At 40.5% G+C, this 27,538-nt stretch overlaps 2 protein-coding genes and 1 pseudogene across 2 annotated transcripts in view; 2 read left to right on the top strand and 1 right to left on the bottom strand.

Moving 5' to 3' along the window:
* Window positions 1-12,134, bottom strand: part of AVEN (apoptosis and caspase activation inhibitor) — a 175,365-nt gene extending 163,231 nt beyond the window's left edge. The window contains exon 1 of the mRNA XM_073348840.2: window positions 11,731-12,134. Coding sequence (XP_073204941.1) covers window positions 11,731-11,967 — 237 coding nt within the window. The 5' untranslated portion in view covers window positions 11,968-12,134. The remainder of the gene's footprint in view (window positions 1-11,730) is intronic.
* On the top strand, window positions 6,492-6,668 carry LOC140913942 (U2 spliceosomal RNA; annotated as a pseudogene).
* Window positions 12,135-17,844: 5,710 nt separating the features above from the next.
* Window positions 17,845-19,425, top strand: CHRM5 (cholinergic receptor muscarinic 5). The gene has a single exon (XM_073350683.1). It carries the CDS (start codon window positions 17,845-17,847, stop codon window positions 19,423-19,425), a length of 1,581 nt encoding a protein of 526 aa, XP_073206784.1.
* The last annotated feature ends 8,113 nt before the right edge of the window (window positions 19,426-27,538 follow it).

Here is a 27,538-nt window from a genome sequence, read left to right as displayed (position 1 = left end):
AGATAGAGAAAGAGATACTATGAAGCAAGTCCCAACTTGATTGTTGAAAGAAAACAAAAAGTTCATCTTCCTGAAATCTTTTGCTCTACCAAAACATTAGTGGTCTTCAACATTCACACACACTCAGCCTGACCCTGGAGTTTTTACTTATGCGAGACATCCCACTGACTTCAAGGGGGAGAGATTATTTTCCCCCTCCCCTATTTTAAAATTGCTTGTAGCAGGTGAACTTAAATGGGACTAGTAATGTGAATACGAACTGAAGATGGGGTACACTATAGTGAATAGGTTCTAGAGCAATGGAACCTCAGAGTTACGAACATCAGAATTACAAACTGACTGATCAGCCACACACCTTATTTGGACCTGGAAGTACGCAATCAGCCAGCAGCAGAGACAAAAAAAAAAAAAGGCAAATGCAGTACAGTACTGTGTTAAATGTAAAGTTTAAAAAAAAAATGATAAAGCAAGAAAACTATTTCTGTATTTATTTCATTTAAATTAAGTGAAAAGCAGCATTTTTTCTTCTGCATAAAAAAAGTTTCAAAGCTCTATTAAATCAATGTTCAGCTGTAAACTTTTGAAAGAACAACCATAAATTTTTGTTCAGAGTTATGAACATTTCAGAGTTATGAACAACCTCCATTCCTGAGGTGTTTGTCACTCTGAGGTTCTATTATACTTTTAACTTTTCCCCCAAGAAGAATCACTGCAGCTACAGAAAACATGGCCTGAAATGACTGAAAAATAAGTTACTGGCAAGGTAGGCCAGTTCCCAACTCTGTTTAAAGCTCTAGAGGACACTCTGGATGGTTCCCATCTATCTCTGGCATTTGTAAAATACACATTACTATATCTGGCTCAACGTATTCGAGAGGAATATTTGCAATACTATTGTTAAGGTGGTGTGAACAATTCCACTATACATCGTAATATCCGCAGTGTTTATAAAACAGCTATCCCACTATTCTTAAACTAGATATGGCATATCAGGAATCCGCAAACCTGCATTTTAGTTCAGTGGTTTTTCAGCTATTCAAGGACAAAAAAGTTCAGAGGATGTATTCAAATGCCTTTCTATGTGCTCTAACAAAAAGTACCTCTGCTTTTAAAAAGACGTTTGGTAACTTGATTTAGTTAAAAATCTAAAAAAAACCCCATACATTTATCTTTGATGAGTGGCTACTTCACATATGCTTTTTAAGACCACAATTCCATCGGGTTCCCCGTTCATTTCAGCATTGTGTTCAAAACTGCACTCTTTGCAAGATCGACTTCATTACAGAACTTTTTCCCCCTAAAGAGTGACTCAGCGCCACTTTCCTGAAGGTGGAGAATACATCCTTTATGTAAGCTTATTGGTGCTGTGATACTGTTCTAGTACATTCATCTCTAATGTGTTTCCCAAACTTGGGACGCCACTTGTTCAGGGAAAGCCCCTGGTGGGCCGGGCCAGTTTGTTTATCTGCCGCGTCCACAGGTTCGGCCAATCGCGGCTCCCACTGGCCGTGGTTCGCCACTGCAGGCCAATGGGGGCTGTGGGAAGCAGCGCAGGCCGAGGGACGTACAGGCTGCCAGGGGCTTTCCCTGAACAAGTTTGGGAAACACAGTACTAGAAATACCTTGACAAAACACCATTTTGCATTGCTACCTGTCCACAGAAGGTCTCACAATCCTATATTATCAAAGTTGTTGCACAATTAGGCCCTGATCCTGAAACTGACTCTGTATGAACACCCTCTTGTAATCATTCGAAGAAGTCTACAGGGCATCGCTCACGTGTTAGATGCTGCCCACATAGATCCATTTGAGGATCAGAGCCCCAAGCTGTAACTTTCTTTATGGACCACAGTTCTAACAATTGTACTTGTATGTACTCATTTTTAATCCATCTCTTAGGGACCATTTATTTTTTGCACTCTTGCTAAAGATTGCTATGAAGGAGAAAGAGAAAGGGAGTATAATATCACTTCATTTTCAAAAAAAGAAAAGGAGGACTTGTGGCACCTTAGAGATGAACAAATTTATTTGAGCATAAGCTTTCGTGAGCTACAGCTCACTTCATCGGATGCATTCAGTGGAAAATACAGTGGCGAGATTTATATACACAGAGAACATGAAACAATGGGTGTTACCATACACACTGTAACAACAGTGGTCATGTAAGGTGAGCTATTACCAGCAGGAGAGCGGGGGAGGTGGGTGGGGGGACCTTTTGCAGTGATAATCAAGGTGGGTCATTTCCAGCAGTTGACAAGAACGTCTGAGGAACAGTGGGGGGTTGGGGGGTGGGAATAAACATGGGGAAATAGTTTTATTTTGTGTAATGACCCATCCACTCCCAGTCTTTATTCAAGCCTAAATTAATTGTATCCAGTTTGCAAATTAATCCCAATTCAGCAGTCTCTCGTTGGAGTCTGTTTTTGAAGTTTTTTTGTTGAAGAATTGCCACTTTTAGGTCTGTAATCGAGTGACTAAAGAGATTGAAGTGTTTATGAATGTTATAATTCTTGATGTCTGATTTGTGTCCATTTATTCTTTTACATAGAGACTGTCCAGTTTGGCCAATGTACATGGCAGAGGGGCATTGCTGGCACATATCACATTGATAGATGTGCAGGTGAACGAGCCTCTGATAGTGTGGCTGATGTGATTAGGCCCTATGATTGTGTGCCCTGAATAGATATGTGGACACAGTTAGCAATGGGCTTTGTTGAAAGGATAGGTTCCTGAGTTAGTGGTTCTGTTGCATGGTGTGTGGTTGCTGGTGAGTATTTGCTTCAGGTTGCGGGGCTATCTGTAAGCAAGGCCTGGCCTGTCTCCGCTGCTACTCTGAAACTTCATTTTCAGTTACTTTGATGAGTTCCCATTGTTGCTATGAATTAATAGGCACAGGAATAAGTTGAAGAACACAAAGCAGCAGTAACTGAGTGGTACACCACCAAAAGAAAATAAGGGCAAAGCTACAATGTTCAGGCAATAAGAATAAGCTTAAAGCAATGTTGGCAACATAAGAGACGTAGCCCAGGGACAGTTGTGACCCAGAATCTCAATCTCTCATCCCTGTGCAATCCTACACATCAAAAAAGTCTGGCCACCCCAGGGTTAAAGAGAATCTTTCTATAGCTATCCTCTCGGGAAAGGCAGGAATAGAAGCAGAATTGCAGTAACCTTGAGGCAAGGTTCTCACACACTCCACTGAATTTACCGATTTCACTGGCAAGGTTCTGTTATTGAGGTCTACCAACAGAAACACTGAAGCCTCATACTTATACCAGGTGGCATTTTTAAAGCAATAAATAAGATGACAAACGCCCATACAAATGCAAAGGAATACCATACATAAAAGTGGATGGGAAAAACTGGGAGCCCCTCATTCCATAAGACAGATTTATGCAGGCATGAATTACTTTGCTGTTTTAAAAACAGTCAGAAATATTCATTCCAGCATTTGTCATGGGGTCCTAAATCAACAATGAATCGCTTGCCACAAAGTTTTTCTTTTAAATTCAATTAAAACCTTTTGAGGACTACTAGAGAACAATATGATCATATTATGTAGGGCTGAAAAGCAATAATACTGTTCCCAACACTCACTCACTCTTGTGAGGAAATAGGAAACAGAAGCAGTCTCACATTAGCAGTCCATTTACACAGAACTATGAACCCACTTAAAATTCCCATGCTGAAAAATAGGACTGTTTTTTAGCCCACTTAGAATATTCTGGGATAAAGATTTCTGAACCACCAGAACGTATAACTTTTGCAAACCATTTTAAAAAGTTAGTTTTCTGTTTGACTACTCACAAAATCCCATTTGGCTTACATGAATAGTTCCAGGGACTTCACTGGGGATGACTACATGTGAATTAGGCAAGCAAGTTTCCCTGGTCCTTGTACAGGTAATATTCCTACTGAGTTTTTCCTGTGGTAAGGATTGCAGCTACAGTCCCTAAGAATCCAACTGAAGATGAACATTCAAATTTTGGTTTCTTGCACATTATGGAAAACACCACAAAATGAGATGAGAAATAAATATATTCCCACATTGTTTTTATGTTTTGAAGCACTTACCTGTACACTATTTATTTTAAATGGTCAACTACCACCTATTTCTGAATAACTAAGGCAGTCAGGCACATAAATACTGGATATGATCAGCATAAAAGAGAAAGGTTAGACTACCTACCCCACCTGCTGTTCATGACTAATGCTGTTTCCTTGGCAGTCAGAATGCTGTATTTTAAGCTGAGTAGTACAGAAAAATGGTATAATGGCAAATTCTCTGACCTTTAATTCTGTTCTCTCTCAACTTATACTTATTTTTTCTAATGAAATGTGCTGTTAACTTCTTGTAAGAAGTCTTGGAATTAAGTTCTCTTAAATACTTAAAACCATTATCAATATACAGTTTCTTCCAAATAATGCCCCCCTTTATAATATAAACTGAAGAGTGTTAATGGTTTATCTAAAATCCTTTAAAATAACTTTCCCGCTTTTAGAGTTAAAAATATATGCAACTTAAATGAAGACACCTTTAAAAGTTCACAGAATTTCACGATGACCTCTAAGCGTACTTGCTCATAAAATTAAAGAAACTACCAGACACACCCTGGGAGAAATAGAGAGACAAAACTGTTCAGAACAGCAGAAGCAAGATAGTAAAAGTGCAAAGACAGAACCAAAGATGAAAAAAGGGGGGGAAATAACTTTTCCTACTTGGATTAGAAAAAGACACTATGTGATGGACTTACAGCAGTTCTGTAATAATTTATTAATATTGTATGTTAACATGGTTACTGGGATGTTCACTGTATGACTAGATTGGGTTAAGCATTGTTCGGAAAATAAGCAGAATGGAAAAACAACGGTTTAAGATAAGCCATCCATGATAAATGCTTGAGGGCTGGTACAGGACAATGGCAGAGCCATTCACTCTGAGGAGACTGGCTCAACTTCCTATGCAGCCTACCAAATTGGTGTGGACAAGCAGGAGGAAAAAAAAAAAACCAGGAACAGACAAGGACAAGACATCTCTGGCTGGATAAAGAGAGATTCTCTTTCTGGAGGGAGGCTGTTTTGGGGGAGCCATTCAGTCTGACAGAGATAAGAACTTATACCTGCCTAGATTAGCATCCCCTGAAGTTAAGTCTATAGGTAAGATAGATGTGTGTAGACTGCTGTTTTAAAATCCTTTATCTCTAAATGCTTTGTTCCAATTGTTAACATTAAAACAAAAACTTTGCTGGTTATAGGCTCCCAAAGGAAAGAGCCATAGGTGCCAAAGCTAGTAGAATCGCTTACTAAGCTCATATGTAGTCAATGGCCCAATGTAAAGGCACAAGGCCTGACACCTGATGGAGTGCACTCAAAGATGCCTAGCACAGGGATAAAGGTGCAGTTAGCCCTGTAACTGTGACAGAGTAGTCATCTGATTAGTTGCAATGCTGCAGACAGAAATTAATATAAAAATGGATTTTATGATTTTTAAATTCTTTAATTAATATTGAAGGGAACTAGTCAATATTTCTTACTCAGGCACAACTTCCACTGACTTCATGTATGTATATTTTATATTCCTGTTAAGAGTTTTTGCTGAATAGAAGCATCACTTAATATGAGCCCAATTTTGCAGTCCTATTTGTGAGCAGTCCTTTTGGCTATTACAAAGACTCTAAGAGTAAAATATCCCATATGCCACCCTCCACCTCCTATTTACGATGACTGCAAGGTTAGTGAAGCAAAAGTATTGATCAAGCTACAAAAGGTTCAAGTCAAGTTTTACTGACTAGACAGAATTTAACTTAGGCTGATAACATTAGATATTAATTTAGACCAGCGTTATATCTTTAAATAAAATACGAAGTTCCAGTTTGAGACTGAAGTGAATCTGATGCCATCAAGAGGCTAACCACAGGAAAGGGAGTAAGAAAGCAAGCAACAGATCTATCCATTCAGCTTCCACCACTCAGAACATAAAAAATGCACTCTGACCTTTCCCTACCTGTGAGAAAAGGAAAGTCAGAACAGACCAGGAACTTCCAGCTACACTGAAGCAGCAGGCTTCACATAACATGTCTGATATGTCACTCAGCAGTGAGAAAAAGATATGGCAGTTAGAGAGCACACTACATTCTGTCACAAATGTAATGACAAAAAATATAGAATTAGAAGGCAAGCCCTAAAGCTTTTTGATGCTGCCTGAGGAGCATCCAGTCAAGATAATTATCATAAGGAAACTTTAAATCCTTTCTAAAACTCTGAATAAATGATATACTATTTTCTGTGTATACAGGCTATGACTTAAACATAAAAGTAAAAAAATTCATGGTAGAACATGGAATAAAATACAAAACTGTCTAGAATATTAAGATAAAGGAGTTATACAGGATAAAGATGGAGACAAACATTCTGCTGGTTGATTGAAAAATTAGTACTTGATGTACTATAATTTCTAATTTACAAACAGAAAAAAAAGTAACTGAAAATGTGTTCCATTTATTTTTAACATAAATTAGATGGTTTAATAGAGCAAGCAACATACGTCCTCTATCTGAGGACTATATATTAAATGGATTTTTGGAACAGGGAGATGGAATAGGAGTTTGCTCCATCCACTCCACACATCAACCTGGTATTTCAGTACCTCCAGGAATGGTGCACAAAACAAAAACAAAAAACAAAACAAAAAAAACATAGAATTATCCAATATGACCCACACCTGCAATGAAATATGACATTTGGCAAACCAACTGCCCCAGAGCCTGTCTCTCCCACATATCATGTTGTGGTAGAGGACTGGGAACATTCAGTCTTCGCGCCAATTAAAACAAAGTGCATCCTGGTCAAAGATAACACCATTTGGTTGTCAGTCCCCTTTTTTTCCCCCTTCCCAAGGAAGAATATCAGACACTAGTCACACTGTTCCTCATGGTGTTCTAACCTGAGTGATTCTAGGCTTATTTGCTGAAAGAATGACACAGCAATTATGTCAATTCCTTAATAAAGTGTCCAGATACTTCAGAGAGGTGCATTGGTAATACATAAATCAGATTTAAAAAAAAAGAAAAACAGACCAAAACACTTAAAAACACAAAAGTGTTTGAGATGTAAATCAGTAACACAAAATATATGCAGACATAAAATTAATAAAATAAATTTGTATTTTAAAACTAATATTTTAACGTTATTTTCTCCTTTACTATCCTAGAGTTCAAATTGCAAGTTTCTCTTGCAAGCCTGGACAAAAAACACGCTTCTCTGATGCCTCTGATACCATCAAAGCTTCCAAGTGAAAAGCAGAATCCTGAACTCCAGATCTCAAAAGTTAAAATGTTTCCATTCTAACGCCAGGTCTACACATAGGAGACTTTACCAGCATGGCTATGTCAGTCTAGCTATGTTGGCATAACCCTCTAGTATGGATGTAGCATACACCAATGGAAGAGGTTTTTCCATCAATGTAGGAACACCACCTCCCCCAACAACAGTAGCTAGAGTGATGGAAGCATTCTTCCACCAACTTAACTGCATCTACACTTGGGGTTAAGTTGGCACAGCTACATGGGTCAGGCTTGTGGATTTTTCACTCCCCTGACCAATGTAGCTATGTCAATTTAAACTTTAAGTCTAGACAAAGCCTCACTTGCTTTGGGTACAGAGATTTACTAGTAACTAAGACAAAACATCTGTTGTGGGTTAACCTACACTGAGACTTGATCTACATTTATAAGTTATGTTGGCGTAGCTGTGTTTGTCAGGGGTGTGAAAAAAACCACCCCACTCACTGACATAGCTATGCCAACAAAAACCACAGTATAGACACTGCTATGCTGACGGAAGACCACTTCTGTTGACATAGGTAGCATTGTTTGTGGAGGTGGTGTTCCCACACTCACAGAAAAACTCCTTATGTTGACGTAGGTTGTGTCTACAATAGGGGGCTATATAAATTTGGCTATGCGGTATAGGCTCTGTGACAGACATACCCTGAGGGTTTCTCTACACAGGTCCATTCAGGAAAGTTAACTTTACAACTCGTTAATTCATCTTATGACACATAAAGTGCATTAAAACCCTGCATGGATGCTCTCATTCAGACGTGAAGTGGCTTTAGTTTGCTGTATATTAATCCTGGAGGATTAAACCACAGCAAACTAAGGATTTGTCTTAAAAAACACAAAAAACAAAAAACCCACACCCTAATCCTGAATAAGTCCATGTGTAGATACTTATTCCAGAATAAGGGTATGTGGCAGCGCTTTAACATGGCTGTGTAGTCACAGCTCCGGCGCTGGGAAAGAACCACCCCCACAAGGGGAGTAGCTACCAGCGCTGGGAGCGTGGCTACCAGCACTGGTGCACTGTCTATACTGCCACTTTACAGCGCTGAAACTTGCAGCGCTCAGGGGGGTGTTTTTTCACATCCCTGAGCAAGAAAGTGGCAGTGTAGACAAGGCCTAACTTTCAAATGTAAACAAGCCCTTAGGCCACTTTACTTCTGAAGTAGAGCATCCATAAAGAGGTTTAATGTGCTTTATGTGCATTAATTTCACACCATATGTTAACTTGTCTTAAATTTCCTGAATCTAGACACGCCCTGAGACTAACCATGCCTAATCAATGACTGACACAGTATGGGGCATCAGTGTTTTAACATGGTTTTTGTTTGCACTGCAGACAGGAAAACATTATTACAAAACAGTGTTGGAGATTTGCATTACAGCTTAAGGACATGCTTACATGGGGAAATAGCCCAGAATCAGCTATTCCACAAAAGTTCTCCTTGTAGACACTCATTGTGCACAAAGAGTGCCTTTGTGCAAAAAAGAACCCTAAAGCCATGTCTACACAGGGACACTCAGGAAACTTAAGATGAACATACTAATGGTGTGACATCAGTACATGTTTCTCAACATATGAAACTATTTTGTTCATAAAAGTGTACTTTATTATAGGTTTACTGAATTGCTGGTCTCTGTTTGCCCGTAATTTTATTTGCATTTCATCTCTCATCTGCATGGAAGTAGGCTGAGCAAACCAAAAATCTGACGACTTTAATTTGACATAATCTTAATAGATCTCACCTAGGTTTACCATAATTGCAAGCATAATACAACAGAGACTTCCATATTAGAGGTTGAAATGCCAACAGTGAGAAGGAATTCAAATATCGAATAGGTTTCAGAGTAACAGCCGTGTTAGTCTGTATTTGCAAAAAGAAAAGGAGTACTTGTGGCACCTTAGAGACTAACCAATTTATTTGAGCATAAGCTTTCGTGAGCTACAGCTTCATCCGATGAAGTGAGCTGTAGCTCACGAAAGCACATGCTCAAATAAATTGGTTAGTCTCTAAGGTGCCACAAGTACTCCTTTTCTTTTTGCAAATATCAAATAGTTTACCCTCAATAGTTTTCTAAGCAAGTTTTCTAAGCGACTTTGCAATGTATTTTTAAACTTTGTGTAAGAATACAAGTCTGAAATTATTTTTAAGAAACATCTAGTTCAGCTTCAAGATCTACCACATTAAAAGGGTTCTAATCCAAACAGGAAAGCTCTCCCAAAATGCCTGACCAGGACAAGGTTGGTTGGGATGGAGAGTACAGTCTTCTCTCCCCAGGGCTCCTCCATGGGCCCCAAGGAGCATCTAGAATGACCTGGTAGGAGCAGAAGGGATTGGAGGAGGCAGATATTCCTAGTACTTCTGTGGATTCTAGCAAACTAAGAGCCAGCATGCCAAGGTCTTCCCTCCCCACAGGTCCCAGGGAGCTACAGGAGCTGGTTGAAGGAACGGGGAATGGCATGGTTTGAGGTCTTCAAAGTACCCAAATGGGAGCTGCCACACTTTCGGGGTACCTATCCAACAGTTCCAAGCACATAGGCAGGGAAATTATAGGATAGCTCTGGGAGCACTGTGTGCACTGTTGGTGCTGTCATGTGATCCATATCAGTCCCACTGGCACTGACATAACAGAATAACATAGAGGATACTGACAGTGGTTAGTCTTGCTGGAAGTAAGTCTAATCCAACCTACAGCTGGCACATACATACACCATTGGGAGTACTTTTGTGAGCAAAAATAAGGTGCGTTACACGTGCACTTGATACAGAGTACAACTATCAATAAAATAGTGAAAGTATTGTCAAATGCACAAAGTAAACAAACTGAGAAAATAGAGAACTAAAAAACACTCTCTGTTCTCTTAGTTATAGTAAACCTTTGGGGGCTACTTCCAAAAATATCAGGTTAAAAAATTCATACAGAAATGTGATTTTAGGTTGACTGTTTCCCTTTAAAGTTAGAAAAACTGTCTGTAAATAATCAACAATACTGGAATATATACAAAAATATCCAGATAAAAAAATTATATTATACAAAGGTTGAAACTGTTGTTATTTAAAGGCCACACACATGCATGGGCTCACATGCCTGCCTGCCTCCCCCCCCCACACACACACACACAAATAGCTTCAACTGAATTAAATTAACGGAATTAAATAAATTTTGCAAGCACTTTCTCCTGTAGACAAGGCCTATCATGGGGCAGTTATCTTTGCTATATTCTCTGCAGTAGATGTCAAAACTCTTTAGGACTTTACGTCCTATTTCCTGTTGCCTGTACTCTTGCAGGATCCAGCACAAAGTAAGCCAAAGCTATTGGTTTTCTCAATTATTGCAGGTCCTGCAGAGTGCTTTTATTCCACCTGCATTTGTATGCCCCAGGATTGAAAACAAAACTTAATATTCAAAATAGAGAGTCCAGTCATTTTTATGTATGTAACACCATAGAAGTTTATATTGTTTACAAATGACATTACTAGTGAATAGGTTTTATGTAATGGCACCAAACAACAGTTTCATTTTATACTTTAAGGCCCTGATTCTGCACCAGGATCCATTTGTGCCTTACACTGCAGGACGGGGGTTAAGGCCATATACCAGCATAAGCAATGGTGAAAGCCAGAACATAGCCGAGACACCAGCTGACACCAACGTTCTAAATCATCACATCATCGAAGGGCTCAGAGTGTGATCAGAAATGTGGCAGAAGCAGCTGCTCTGTCTACACCTGGCTCCCCACGGTGCCAGACCACTACCGTAGTCAGGGGCTCACTCACAATTTAACTGGGAGATTAACCAGAGGGCAAGAGGAAGAACCACAGTATAAGAATCAGAAATACTGAACCACTGATCCCAAAAAACACAGCACAACGTCACAAGCAGAATTTACGTGAAAGGGGTGGGTGACGTGTGATATGCCGGGGTGGGCACAGTGGCCTCTCAGCTTCTGCAGCTAGTCACTGGTGCCAGTAGTTGGCTGAACTCGCTCCTCCCACTCTGCCAAACAAACGCGTTCTGGCAAGCGGCGCTTTTCAGTGTCACACTAGAGATGGATTCACGCCACGAAATCCAAATCTGCATTTCAAGCGCTGCACAGCGTGTTCCCCTCCCCGGAGTCTCACAAAACAGGCTCGGGGGAGTCCAGCCCCGGGCTCGGCTCGCGACCACCTCCCGGGTAATTTTCAGACCCGGCCCTGCTGCGGGGGGGTCACGGCTCCCCTCCTGCAGGGCGCTCCTCTCAGCCCAGCCTGCACCTCTCGTCAGCGAGGAGGGCGCGTGCCGGGAAGCGAGCGGCAGGCAGGGGCCGAGCGGGGCCTGTGCCTGCTGTGGTGGCTGCAGCAGCCCCTTCCCGGGGCCGGCGCGTGCCGCGGTCTCTGCTCCCTCTTACCCGTCTGTGGTAGCGAGCAGGGGGGGGAGACGCTGCCCCCCGGCTCCGAGGGTCTCGCCTGCCTCGGCCCCCGCCTCCTCCGTGCCCATGAGCGCCGCCTCTTCCGCGGCCCCCGCCTCCTCGGCTGTGTCCGTCCCCGCCGCCTTCTGCTGCTCTATCCCCGCCGCCGGGCCTCCTCCTGCCCTGCCTGCAGCCTCCCCGCCTGGGCCGGCCGCCGCCGCCGCGCTCCGCCTGCATGGCCCGGCAGCGCCTCTCCCTCCCGCCGCGCGTGCAGCCGAGAACCGGCCTGACCCGCGCCGCGCCGCGCCGGTCCCCGCCTCCGGAAACAACCACCGGGCAGGCCCGAAAGAGGGGGCGCCGGGTCCGCTCCCACCGGGACGGCACAACGCCCCCGCCCCTCAAATCCTTCCCAACCACAGCGACCCCTGCCCACCACCGCATAGCACAACCAGCCACCCTGAGTCCCTCACAACCACCCCGAGCCCCTCACACAACCACAGTGACCCCTACACAACACAACCACCCCGAGCCCCTCGCAACCAGGGACACCCCCCGCAAATAACCACCCCGAGCCCAACACAGCACAGAACAGAATCACCCCAAGTCCAACACCACACAACCACCCCTTGCCCAAAATAACCACCCGGAGCCCCTCACTACCACAGTGATTCCTGCACAACTCATCCATACCAAGCCCCTCGCAACCACGGTGACCCCTACACAATATAATCACAGGGGCCCCACACAACACAACCACAGGGACCACTAACACAGCATAACACTGAGACCCTTACAACTAAGCATACCAAATCCCATAACAACTAAACTATGCAACAACACAACTGCAACTCACCAAGTTCTCTGCACACACAGCCCTTCTCTCTCACATACACTCCACAATGGCTACACAACACACCAAACCCCACCATTGGCCCATTCTTGCACACAGACACCCCGTAACACTGACCCTCCCCACACAACGTAAACACAATGAACCCCCTATGCACCTACAACAGACCACTACTGTAGTCAGGGGCTCACTCACAATTTAACTGGGAGATTAACCAGAGGGCAAGAGGAAGAACCACAGTATAAGAATCAGAAATACTGAACCACTGATCCCAAAAAACACAGCACAACGTCACAAGCAGAATTTACTTGAAAGGGGTAGGTGACGTGTGATATGCCGGGGTGGGCACAGTGGCCTCTCAGCTTCACTACACACAATATCCTGACCTAACATATTGAGACCCCAACAGCATTGATTTCCACACAACACAACACAACCATGACACATATCACAACCATATTAATGCTCACACACCACAAACAACCATAGTGAGCTGCCACAATTGCCACAAGTACACTAAACTCACTGTGACCAAATGGACCTCTGTATTCACACCCTACACACTATTGTAATGTACACACTATTGTAATGTACAAAATATGCCTTGTAAGGTATCATTTGAAAACTAATAACTTGCTGGTCAGTAATATCATGGTGAAGTGTATGTAGCAACATTATATGTAAAGTTATGAACATAAGCTGAAATTGTGACTGAAGTGTGTTTACCGGACAAGTCTGTCGAGTGGATAAATCTGTTTTTCAAAGACAAAGGACAAGTTCATAGATTCATAGATATTAAGGTCAGAAGGGACCATTATGGTCATCTAGTCTGACCTCCTGCACAATGCAGGCCACAGAATCTCACCCACCCATTCCTGCGATAAACCTCTCACCTATGTCTGAGCTATTGAAATCCTCAAATCATGGTTTAAAGACTTCAAAAGTAGCCAGGTGACATCAAAACTGATGGGCTGTCACATATCAAGTATCAGAGTAACAGCCGTGTTAGTCTGTCTTTGCAAAAAGAAAAGGAGTACTTGTGGCACCTTAGAGACTAACCAATTTATTTGAGCATGAGCTTTCGTGAGCTACAACTCGCTTCATCGGATGCATGATCACACACACAAACTGAGCAGGAGAGTGAGCAGTGCTGAGCAGGAGAGTGAGTTTGTGTGTCGGGGGGGTGAGAAAACCTGGATTTGTGCTGGAAATGGCCCAACTTGATTATCATACACATTGTAAGGAGAGTGATCACTTTAGATAAGCTATTACCAGCAGGAGAGTGGGGTGGGAGGAGGTATTTTTTCATGCTTTGTGTGTATATAAGATCTTCTAAACTTTCCACAGTATGCATCCGATGAAGTGAGCTGTAGCTCACGAAAGCTTATGCTCAAATAAATTGGTTAGTCTCTAAGGTGCCACAAGTACTTCTTTTCTTTTTGCGAATACAGACTAACATGGCTGTTACTCTGAAACCTGTCTTTAATGGGATTGTAGCCCACTTGCCATTCAGTGGTTTGAAAGAAGCAGCTCCTGTAGACAGCACCAAATAGGTAGAGGATGGGAATCTGAAATTGTCTGTCTAGCCTGTGCCTAAGATCTAGACAAGCAATGAGTGCTTGGATGGAGAAGAGTTGGAGTTCATGTACCCTAGATCTGACTCACATTCTTGGATAAGTGTGCCCGGAATAGGCTGCACAAGGTTGGGACCACCCAGATGTGCGCCCAGCCGAAACCAACACGCTGTTTAGGAGAGAGTACGTCTGCTTCCAGCTACAGAAGCACACAGATGTTCACAAGCAAGTGGGCCCTATAATTCTTTTACTCCAGGAACAAGCTCCATAACTGGGAGGACAAGTTGGGGATTAAGTCCTGCTTTGAGAAGGGGTTGGACTAGATGACCTCCTGAGGTCACTTGCAACCCTGATATTCTATGATTCTATGATTAGACAAAACAACCACACTAAACTCCTACATATAAACTCCTTGCATCCGATGAAGTGAGCTGTAGCTCACGAAAGCGCATGCTCAAATAAATTGGTTAGTCTCTAAGGTGCCACAAGTACTCCTTTTCTTTTTGCGAATACAGACTAACACGGCTGTTACTCTGAAACCTACATATATCAGATATCCCACCTTGTAAAGATTGCACTGACCTAACTAAATAAATCTAGACACCAGTTTTGTTAAATAGATGCAATGTCTTTGTGTAAATGGGGCTTAAATTAAAGCAGGACTGAAGCTGCTGTATTTTACTGCAGGGACCGGGTAGGCCCCCAAATGTTTCTTCCACCAAAACTGAGGAACAGGTCCCTGATATCTAATTCACCCCAAGCCACCTGCCATATGCCCCAAATGTATCTTTTTCCCACTCTAATGTTTGTGCTGCCTTCTGTTAAACTTCATAATTATTCCTTAAAACACACTTCTTTTATGAAGCGTAATCTTATTGGGGAAACTTTGTTTAACACCTGACCTTGCTCTTTATTATTTGCTTAGTTTGATGAGTCTTCTGCAGGAAGGAAAGTGCTATAAATTGTACATGATACTAAACAGATTATGTACCAAAAGAGTCTGAGTCACCAATAGAATCCTCCAGGAACAATGAACAAACCACGTAATTCTGATGCTTGTTTACCTGGAGGCGAGGAGGAGTCAGAGGGGCAAAATGACTTGAGCCACTAATTTTGTTCCTGGAGGAGAGGAGGTGGCTGCTACAGAACATCTCCTTCAGCCTTCTCCTACCCAGATCAGAATCAGTGGTCCTCTATTCTGACTATCCTCCAGCCTATAGATTCCCTTTCACCATCCCTTCCCCCCAGTAGATAGATAGATATAAGCATATTACCAACATGCTTGCTTTGAGAATTACTTCTATCTGGTATTTCTGTCTGAACTGTTTTTGCTGTCTTTTGAAACATTAACTTTTCAGAGGAGTTGTCTTCTATATTTTGTACTGTGCTAAGCATACTGTAGATCCTCAATCAGTAATAAATAATTAGTAGTATTATTCTGTGTGTATATACCCTAAAAGCTTAACTACTATTTGTCTTATTCTGGAAATTATATGGTCATATTTTGTCTAATAGGACAAATAAAATATCTTCATAAGTGCTTGAATGATCCATCAAAGAGCAGAGATTTCTGACAGCTCCAAGTTATGGCACTTATCCACTGGTGCAAGTAAACAGCAGCATGGAACTGCACAATTTGGGGAGACCTCTTTGAGAGGGCCAGTGTACAGCGGCACTACACTGACAATGCCAGACTTAACATTTTACGCCGTGAGGTTGGGGCTATGGACGCACCTTCTCCCTCTACCCCACCCCACTTTGCAGCATTATGTGCCCTCAGGGATGCACAAAAGGAGCAGCTCCAGTGCTTCTTGAGCACAGGCACTACAATTATGAATGGCCATTATGTAGACTGGGCAAGGTGAGAAGGTTCCTTGTAGTTCAAAACCAGAACTTCAAAACAATCTGATGAAGTGAGCTGTAGCCCACGAAAGCTTATGCTCTAATAAATTTGTTAGTCTCTAAGGTGCCACAAGTCCTCCTGTTCTTTTTGCGGACACAGACTAACACGGCTGCTACTCTGAAACAATTTTACTAGCGTCCTAAATACAAGCAACCAAATTCTACCCTGGAATAACACCATTAACTACAATTAGCGTTATTTCATGAATGAATATTACTGAAGGGGTTTTATTTCAAAAGTATACAATAGATTTTAAAAAGATAGTGGTCACAACAATATATATTTGCCCCCTCTTCAAAATACACTTTAACACCACCCCAGGATATAGATAGGCAATACTGGTGCTAAATTGCTCAAAGTAATGCAAATATTAGGTGCATTTCAACATTACAACAGACTATTATTTCATGGAATCTGTGTAGGCAGCACCTGTGCCCTGCTTTGAAAATGTGTATTTCAGCTGAGAATTATGCTGTTGAATATAAAACACATGGCGATGTGTAATAGTTTGCTGTGTATTTTCATAGTGTGCTCCAAACCTACTAGTACAAGTTATGTATTTGTTATGATTAAATCCACCTGTATAAAGTCTGAGTATTTGAATTATACGCAGATGGAGTGCAAAGTGGCTGGGAACCCACAAGCCAGTGCCATGGTGCAAGGCTGCAGCCACTATTCCAGCCCATAGTATTCGGTACTATTCCTCCCTTATTTGGCTTGAGTTGCTAGTCTTTTAAGTAGAGGGAAGGAGGAGGCAGGGAGTGAAGTATCTTGAACCACTAATTGTTTACTTTGAGCAGAGAAGTTGCTACTACAGAGCAACTCCTCTTTCAGTCTTCCCTTACCCAGACCAGAACCAGTTGCCCTCTATTCCTGACTCGCCTCCAACCTAGCTATCTCCTTTCTATGTGTAGTCTAACCCTCTTCCCACCTCTACCAAAATCTAGTGACTGCTCTCTCTCTCTCTCTCGCCAAATCCCTCAACTCCACAACCTCTCTTCTATCTAGCTCTTTAATCTAACCCCAGGTACCCCCGAATCCTCTTTAACACCAATACTCCTCTTGTGTCTCCCCAAGGTCCTCCAACTGCATCTTTCCCTCCTGCCTCTTCCAGACACACTCAACTCACCTACCCACTCTTACCCTCGGTTCTCCTGATGGTTCCCCAAACACTGGCTTCTTCACAGAATCTTCCTAATTTGTTTTTGAAATGTTGGCAATTATGATGCACAGTGCACTACATTCAAAAAGGAACACTATGAATCCCTGTCTCATTGTTTTGTGAAACTTTAAATGTCTGTGCATCGAAGAACATGTCCTGTATCCTACTGAAATATTTAGGAGATAAGGGATGACAAGACTGAATACTTTATGAAACAGTAGTTATTTTGGCTGCACTTAGCATTGTTTCAGGATCTACAGAATGCAGCAAAGGTCCCTAAAATGCACCTTTAATTTATGAGTAGAATGGTGGAAACAGCAATCACAATGCAAAGAAAGCATGAAAATAATCTGATTATAATGTTTCATTTGCAGCAAAAACAGTCATCTGGAGCAAGTTGTGTTATTTAAAACATTAAAATAACATTTTTACTGCTTCCAACATTCTATATATACAATGGCTTAAAATGTCAATATTTTGTGCTAAATAAGTCTGTTGAAAGTCCTGTGCTGTTTAATGAGCTGCACTCTCTCTCTCCCCTTTATTCTTTACAGGTGTCTTCAAAAATATTATCAAGTACAGAAAACATTCTTAATATCCTGATGATAATACACTAAGAACAAGAATGGAAGTAAATTCAACCTTTGTAAACAGTACTTCTGTCAACCATAAACAGTTAGAAGGGCATAGCCTTTGGGAAGTCATTACAATTGCCACTGTCACTGCAATTGTAAGCCTAATAACCATAGTGGGAAACATTCTTGTAATGATATCCTTCAAAGTCAACAGTCAACTCAAAACTGTTAACAATTATTACTTGCTCAGCCTTGCTTGTGCAGACCTCATCATTGGAATATTTTCTATGAATCTTTACACATCTTATATACTAATAGGCCATTGGTCTCTTGGAAGTCTGGCATGTGATCTGTGGCTAGCATTGGACTATGTAGCTAGCAATGCCTCAGTAATGAATTTGCTAGTTATCAGTTTTGATCGATACTTTTCCATCACAAGACCTCTAACCTACAGGGCTAAGCGCACACCCAAAAGGGCCGGCATTATGATTGGTCTAGCTTGGTTAATTTCCTTTATTCTGTGGGCACCACCAATCTTATGCTGGCAGTATTTTGTGGGAGAACGAACTGTCCCATCTGAAGAATGCCACATACAATTTTTGTATGAACCCATTATCACCTTCGGCACTGCAATTGCTGCTTTCTACATCCCAGTGTCAGTGATGACTATTTTATATTGCCGCATTTATAAAGAGACTGAGAAACGTACCAAGGACCTTGCTGAACTTCAAGGCTCTGAGTCTGCGGCAGAGCCTGAGATGATAAAACCCCAGAAAGCTCTTCTGAAGTCCTGTTTTAGTTGCAAGCAACAAAATTTAGCCAAAAGGGAGAGGTGTCAGGCTTCATGGTCTTCATCCAGTCGAAGCACTTCAGCCACTGCAAAAGTACCTCAAACACCAAATACTTGTAATGATTGGTCTAAGGCAGACCAGCTAACCACCTGCAGCAGCTACGCATCCTCAGAAGAAGAGGACAAACCTGCCACTGATTCAGTTTTTCAAGTAACTTACAAGAGTCCAGCCAAAGATAAGGAAGAAGAGTTTAATGAGGAGGAGAATAAGGAAGTTTTTATCAAAGACCACCCTATGGAAAATGATTTTGAGACTCAGAAATACTTTCTATCTCCAGCCAAAAGCCAAGTGCAAAAAAGTCCAAAATGTGTAGCCTATAAATTCCACTTGGTGGTTAAGGCTGATGGCACCCAGGAAACCAACAATGGTTGCCGAAAAGTAAAAATAACTCCTTGTTCTGCTGCTTTATCAAAGGACCCTTCCATCAAAAGCATGGATCCAAATTTAAGTAACCAAATCACTAAAAGGAAAAGAATGGTCCTTATAAAGGAGCGCAAAGCAGCCCAGACTTTAAGTGCCATTCTTCTAGCTTTTATCATCACTTGGACTCCCTACAATATAATGGTATTAGTCTCCACATTTTGCTCAGACTGCATTCCTCTAACACTGTGGCACCTTGGATATTGGCTGTGCTATGTGAATAGCACTGTTAACCCTATTTGTTATGCTCTCTGTAACAAAACTTTCAGAAAAACTTTCAAGATGCTACTCTTCTGTCAATGGAAAAAGAAAAAAGTGGAAGAGAAGTTGTACTGGCAGGGTAATACCAAACTGCTATAATTGAAATATACAATGAGAGGCAAACATAAAAAGTATGTAGTGACATTGTCCATGCATCGTAAATTGGCTGCAGTTCTTTCTTTTCAAAGTTGTTGCTTTACATGTCTGGAGACAAAAATTCCCGCACAGAAAGGCCAAATTTTGCATAATGACAGTCTTGTGCATGGGTTCCAGAGGAAAGCAGCAGCTGCTATGAGTGTCTATGGGTGTCTGCAGTCATGCAATGGAGCTGCATTACTGTCAACATCTTAGGGGCCTGTGGTGTTCCCTTTCAGCCAGAGAACTAGTAGAGTGAATCACAAACCCCTGGAAATTAGCGATGGATAGACCTATTAGGTCATCCAGTCCATCTCCCTGCAGTTGCAAGGCTGTTTTCCTGTGTATTTTCTAGTGTTTTGTCTATTCTAGTTTTATACATCCCTGGACCTTGCACTACTTCCCTTGTGACACTATTCCATAGCCTGATGAAATGGCACAAGGACCATCTAAAAGTGAAAACAGTAGTGCGCAAAATAAAGCTTTGGGGGATCTTTTGGATCCCAAATGGGCAAATCTGTTGAAGGCAAGTATAAAGCTAAGAAAATGTTCTATTGTAGGATAACTTTTCTGGGTGGAGGGAGGACTCATAGGTCATGTAATGCATAATGTTACATTGGTGTAATATTAAGAACCCAATGCCTATACCAAGGCTATTATACAAGTTACTATCACCTGGAAACAAGTAGTTAGCAGAAATTTCTGAATTTTTATTTCTTCATATACCTGGAGGGGTTATTTTAAAGTCACTATACCAGTGCAAAGTGATGGTGCAAATTAGAATCTCTTCTTTAACTCCACTACGCCCCCTCAGATAATCTACCTTTAGTTTAATGATATACAGAACACAGGAAAAATATAAACTGATGTCATGCAGTCATCAATATATCATGAAGTTATTAAAAATACTGAGAAAATTGGTATTGCTGGAAGATGAAAACAAGATTTTTTGTGACTCACCTCTGATAGTTTCTATATTAATCTTAATATTATTTAGCACTTATGCAGCACTTTTGATCTTCAAAGAACTTTACAAATATTGCCTAATTAATTTGTTTGGAATTATATGTTCTCTTTGGCCAGATCTTTTGGGCTGGTCGAACTGCTGGGCGAGGGGAAAGGTGGCTGTTAACCATCTTTGTGGCTCCTGTATTCTGGGGCCAGCATGTGCAGGCCCTGAGCCCAGGTGCAAGTTAGTGCAGGACACAAGGGGCTGTTCCAGGAACTGAGGTTTGCTGGGGCCTAAGGATCCCCCAGTAATGCCTCTCCTGAAAGGAGGAGTGGGGTGTTCAAGGTGGCATTGTGGTTTGGGGCTGCATGGAGGATTCCGTTTGACAGGAGATCTCATATAGATGGATTCACTGTCATTACGGCCACTTGCAGCACAAAGCTGCTGAAGTGGGGTAATGATCTGGCTCACTGCAGTGTAATAAAATCAAGTGTCAAAAAACCCAGGAGGAAACAAAGGAAATGGCAACAGAAATCAGAGGGTATAAGAAAAGACTGAGAATAATTAAGTGTTTATAAAAAGATGACAAAATAAAGGACCTGTAAGGAATTACAAATACTGCACTAGAGATGAGCCCAGGTCACAGGGTTCAAATCCAGATCTATCTAGCCTTTATCAAACTTCAGGGGTATTTGGATCTAGAGTTTTGATTTGGGCCCATCTCCATACTGCATGTCACAATATACTTAACATGATAATACAGTGTGACATGAAATACTAGCACAGTGCAGAGATAATGCAGCAGATTTTGTGCTAGTTACCCTGAATTTGTCATTGTTTTCAGTGAAGTTTGTTTTTAGTGGAGCTGGCCTATAATTTAGTTAATGGTAGTTATCATGAAAGACATGTTTTTTCTATAACTATCCAAGTAATTCATGTAAATGACCACTGTGTAAGTAATTTTTTTAATATTCCTAATTTTCAAAGGGAAAATATATGTCAATGAAAGGCTAGCAATATGTGAAAAAATGTATTTTGAATTCAACATGATTGATTTTGAAGTATATTGTATTGTCCAAGTAATTTCTGGTACTTTAGCATATGATTATTAAAGGGAAGTATGGGTTTTTATGAAGACCCTTTTTTTGATTTAGCTCTGTCACCATCCAGAACTTCTTCTGTGTATAGTGAGTGGCTCTTATAGTGGGTTGATCTTATTTTGCATTGGATCAAACACATAAATAGTGTGTTTGATTCAACACAATATTAATGTGCACATCTGTGACAAAAGCTATAGTAAAGGCAAAATGTATAAGGCTGTACGAGTTCTTGCTAGCTGCAATGTTGTTGCTAAAGTAAAGCATTGGCTTCTACTTCTGAAGTTAAATGGGATATTTTTGTTGTCCCTTTTGGGCTTCTGTTAAACAAGAGTGTTTTGTAAATGTTTATGGACTCTGTGCTGAATAGATGTATAAGATAGATTATACAGTGATGGATGCAACTATGTCAGTTCAATGTAATTGTGAAATGTGTGCTCAAACTATGCTGCTAGCATCTGAGACATTACATTACCAAACTGCAAGGTACGTTGTAAATACCTGGAATTATATAAAAGAAATATAGGATGTTTATGCTTTCCTGTTATGTAGTATGGTAACATGAACCTCAACAAAACATAATTTAGTTATTAATTATACCTTGTTTCAAGTTCTGTAAAGCTCCCTTTTAAACTTAATGTAGACTAAAAAGCTTACTTTATCTGGATTCCTGTTCTTTTAATGATTCTTTACACCAGGGGTTCTCAAACTGGGGACCTTGACCCCTCAGGGGGTCACGAGGTTATTACATGGGACATTGAGAGCTGTTGGCCTCCACCCCAAACCCCGCTTCACCTCCAGCATTTATAATAGTGCTAACTATAAAAAAAAGTGTTTTTAATTTATAAGGGGGGGTCGCACTCAGAGGCTTGCTGTGCAAAAGGGGTCACCAATACAAAAGTTTGAGAACCACTGCTTTATACAACCATTAACTTTGATAATTGGTTATTTACTAGGGACCTTGTGAAGAGGTCTTTTTTGGTTAAACTTCTATATCTCTAAGTAAGCGTTCCCCAGTCCAACTGCACATGAATATTTTTGAGGATCTAATCCTTACTCAAAATAAATGTCATAATTTCCTCTCTCTTTCCATAAACTCTCAATCCCTTTCCCCTAAAAAGTAACAAATAAAGTAGTCCTGACTCTTCTGTAGATTTCATTCTGATTGAAGATGCAGACTTGAAAGATGTTCAGAATTCTAGCATAGAATATCTAATTAAAAGAGGCATATATTCACCTTTTTGTGGGAGGAACTCAGGACACAACGGGGCCTAGATTGGGCTCAAAACTCCTTCTTTTGTGGAAAAATCCTGTTGAATTTAAGAAGAATGAAACCAAAAGAGATCTACAGAAATTATTCTAACTAACCTATAGAATTTGATAGAGAATTATCTTTTCATTAGAATTTTTAAATCAACCTATAGGATTCAATAGAGAATCATACCCATGCTACAGGAATCCACAGATTGGTTTAAACATTTTGTAGAAGGAAGATCAATCAATCTTAATTTTTTAAAAGATTTTTCCACGGGGTCATTTTTTCTCATTTCTTTTAATCAGAGGTAGGTCCAAACTGAGACCTGGATCAGAATGCTGTGAATTTATGGGGCACATAGTTCTGGATCCAGATGTGAACATGTACTTCAAAAAAGAATCCTGCTCCAAACACTTCCATCTCAATCCTGAACTTGGGGGGAAATTGTGATTCTGATCCGATACTAGAACTCAGCATCATGAAAAGGTGTCATCTCTACTTTTAATTACATCTAATTAAAAGTATTACTTATTCTGGACACTTTCCAGAAAATTGTGACATTCTTTCCTAGCCACATTTGGTACATAACAATTTAAAATTAATTGTACAGGTCAAACTTATTTAATATATCTAAGAACAAATGTTCCTAAGGATAGTCACACTTGAAGAAGCTTTCTACCTGATACAAGCAAAAAGTAAAAATATCAATGAGACATGGTAAGTGGTTTACATTTGATAAATGAGAACTCATGGTAACAATTAAAGAATCCCATGTAATTCTGGAAAATGCTGTTATTGTCCTAGAGAAAAGTCACTACAAAATTGGGTGCTTTTATTGTGGGAAAGTAGAGCTGAATCAAAAACCCATACCCCCAAACCCTAAAACTTCAGCAGAGTTTGAAGTTTGAACCCAGATTCTGATTTGAACTTTGCAAAAGGCTCCTATCTATATTATGGGCCAGCCGAAACTCTAAATCCAAAATACCTTCCAAAACTCTGGGATTTCCAAAATCCAAATCTGGATCTGAACTTTCAGGAATTTCTTGCTTGAATGTGTGGATAAAAATCCATTTGTACCAGGAAAGTATGGAATTGATGTAACCTGTTTAATACCATTTATTTGATAAACAGCTGAAATTCTTCTGAGGTGAATTGAGTTCGGTTAATACTGATAATCTATTCAGAAACTTCTGTCCATGAAAACAATAATCTTAACACTTCCACTCTGTGCAGTGAGTTAGTTGAATTCATACAGACTACTTCAGGCCATTTAGAATGAGCATCTACTGCGATTAAAAAAAGTGTGTCCCATAAGTGGTCCAGTGTAATCTATGTGGATTCATTACCATGGTGACTCCCAAGGATTCAAAGGAGCATGTTTAAGCATGTGTTACATTTGATGACAAACTTGACATTGTTTTTCCATTTCCTTCACATGTGTATCAATCTGTAGACACCAAACAAAATTCTTGGTAAGGACTTTCATTTTTACAATTCCCAAATGGCCTTCATCAACTTCTTAGAATACATATGGTCTGGGTTTTGAAGGAATAACCACTCTAGTACTACACATTAGGCAACCTTGATATATACTTAACTGTTCTTTTCAAGCAAAGAAAGCTGGAAGTTGTTTGTGTGCATAAGCCATTCATTCATTACATATCATACATTTTAGCCAGTACTGGATCACTTTCAGTTTTGTGTTTTACTGTGGCATTTGTCACTGGCAATGGTTCAATTTGTGCCAGTTTGTCTGTCTACTGATACTGCAATTTCTAGTGCACATTTTAGAGTTAAATCAGCCTCCGTAAATTACTGTTTTTGGATTGCTTTCTTTCTGCATATCTCACTCTAGGAACCCCTTAGTTCATCATTAAACTCCCTCTAAACTGGCAATGCTCTTTTAATTTCCAGACTTCAGCCACATATTCAGAAATTGTTACATTTTCTTTTTGATTCCATTTATAAAAGCAGAAACACTCTTCAATTACCAGTGGTTTTAGGGAGAGATGATTTTGTAGAATTTCAACAATCTCAGCAAATAATTTGTCTGCAGATTTAATAGGTGGTGTTAGGTTACATAGCGGGTTATACATTTTAATACTCATCGCGCTCAGTAAAACCACCATCTTTTTTCATCAGTTATATTATTAGCAATTATATACTGTTCCAGTCTCTTAATACTAGTAGGCTAGTTCTCTGCTGAGCTATCAAAGAAGTCTATTTTCCCCAAACAACCAGGAATTTTTAACCTTTAAAATATTATGTAAATGTGTAGTTAAATCTGATTCCCAGGGGCTGTAGGCTCCAGTTTCCTTTGTACTTTTACTAAGTTTCTGCAATCACTCTCTGCTTCACTATATTCCTGGATTAGAATCCCATCCTCATCACCAAGTGTTGTGTCTTTTACTCTTTATACAATAAATGTAATATGAAGGAACCACATCGATACAATGGGATTCAGATAACTGGGTTTACTAACTATATACTTACTAGCATATAAGTATTTGGGGTTGGGGGGAATTTTCCCCTGGATCAGATTATCAAAGACTCTGTGGGAGTTGGGGTTGCCTTCCTCTGCAGCATAGGGAACAGGTCACTTGCAGGTTTAAATTAGTATAAATGGTGGATTCTCTGTAACTTGAAGTCTTTAAATCATGATTTAAGGAATTCAGTAACTCAGTCAGAGGCTACAGGTCTATTACCAGAGTGGGTGGGTGAGGGTCTGTGGCCTGCAATGTGCAGGAGGTCAGACTAGATGATCATGATGGACCCTTCTGGCCTTCAAGTCTATGTAAGGCCTACTTACATACATGATCTCTGCTGCTCTGGCAGGGTTTTGGTGGCTCATAATCCTTTGTATAATGCCATGGTGTAAGATCTCACATTATTGTCACTCTCAGATTTTAACTGAAGTCTAGTCTCTCTTGTTAGTACTTGGGTGACTTCATATTGCACACTTCCACCTACAAAGAGACCAGCAGGAAGTTATCTAAAACTCAGAAAGGCTGGATCTCTAATCCATTGAATTCTGTGGCCACCGCTAGATTGAACACAGTGGAGAATTAGGGACAGAAGCTATCCCTGGCATAGGCTTCAGTCTCAAACAAGTACTGTAAACATTAGATTACCCAGGAACTTTAATGGAAGACAAATGGGCTCATACAAGGCAGCATCTCTGAGGTCATACCATTTAGCACCAATGAGACGTGGTGGGATAAATCTCATGATTGAAATATTGGTATAGAGAGGTACAGTTTGTTCAGGAGGGACAGACAGGGAAAAAAGGCAGGTATTCCATTATACATCAAGAATATATACACTTGTTCTGTGGTCCAGAAGGAGGTGAAAGGCAGATCAAATTAAACTCTCTGGGTGAAGATGAAAGGCAAAATAACAGGGGTGATGTCATGGTAGGGGTCCACTGTAGACCACCAAATCAGGAGGAAGAGATAGATGAGGCATTTCACATGACATTCTCATAAGTAAACAAGGGAAATGTGGTCTAGCTGAAGTTACTATAAGATGGGTACAAAACCGGTTGAAAGAGCACCCTTAAAGAGTATTATTAATGTTCACTGTGAAACTGGGCTGATGTATCTAGTATGGCCCTGCAGGGGTCCTTCCTGGGTCTGGTATTATTCGTTATTTTCATTAATGACTTGAATAATGGAGTGGAGTGTATGCTTATAAAATCTGTGCACAAAACCAAGGTCAGAGGGGCTGCAAGCACATTGGAGGACAGGATTAGAATTCAAAATGACCGTGACAAATTGGAGAATTAGGGTATGAAATCAACAAGATGAAATTCAAGAGAGACAAGTGAAAAGTACTACATATAAGAAGGAAAGAGCAAATGCACAACTGCAAAATGAGGAATAACTGGCTAGATAGTAATACCGCTGAAAAGGATCTGGGATGATAGTGGATCACTAAGGGAATATCAGGTATTGTGATGCAGTTGCTAAAAAGGCTAATATCATTCTGGAGTGAATTAACAGGAGTATTATACGTAAGAGATGAGAAGTAATTGTCCCATTTTACTAAGAACTGGTGAGGCCTCAGCTGGAATACTGTGTCCATTTCTGGGTACCACACTTTAAAAAAAAAAAAAAGATGTGGACAAAGTGGAGAGAGTCCAGAGAAGAGCAACAAAAATGATAAAAGGTTAGAAAAACTGGGCATGTTTAGTCTTGTGAAAAGAAAACTGAGGGGGGACCTAATAACTATCTTAAAATATCTGAAATGCTTTTACTTTTATAACGAGGACTGTGATCAATTATTTTCCAAGTCCACTGAAGGAAGGACAAGCAATAATGGGTTTAATCTGCAGCAAGGGAGATTTAGGTTAGATATAAGAAAAAGCTTTCTAACTCTAAGGATAGTTAAACTCTGGAACAGGCTTTCAAGGGAGGTGCGGAATACCCATCAGTGGAGGTTTTTAAGAAGACATTAGACCAACACCTAAGCATACTTGGTTCAGCACATGGGGCTGGACTTGACTTCTGGAGATGCCTTCCAGACCTACATTTCTATTATTCTGTTTTTTATGATTTCTATGAAAATTATTAGGCGGTAAATCTGTTGTTCCTTATACAGACTTCCCCACTTTGTTGCTGTTACATACACTTAATTGCATGATTCTGACACAACATATTCACTTTTATACTTTGGTACACAAATACATCTAGATGCCCACTAATCTTCTCACAGAGATGATTTCTCAGTCTCTATAATGTGGCCTCAAAAACATGTGTGTGTGTGTGAGACTTGGGT

The sequence above is a fragment of the Lepidochelys kempii genome, chromosome 6 (assembly GCF_965140285.1).
Source record: "Lepidochelys kempii isolate rLepKem1 chromosome 6, rLepKem1.hap1, whole genome shotgun sequence".
NCBI classification, from domain to species: Eukaryota; Metazoa; Chordata; order Testudines; family Cheloniidae; genus Lepidochelys; species Lepidochelys kempii.
Note: the sequence above shows the minus strand (reverse complement) of the source record. Positions and strands in the feature narration are given on the sequence as shown.

Excerpts from the sequence above, each read along its gene's own strand:
- CHRM5 (XM_073350683.1), top strand. The coding sequence starts at position 17,845 with ATGGAAGTAAATTCAACCTTTGTAAACAGTACTTCTGTCAACCATAAA.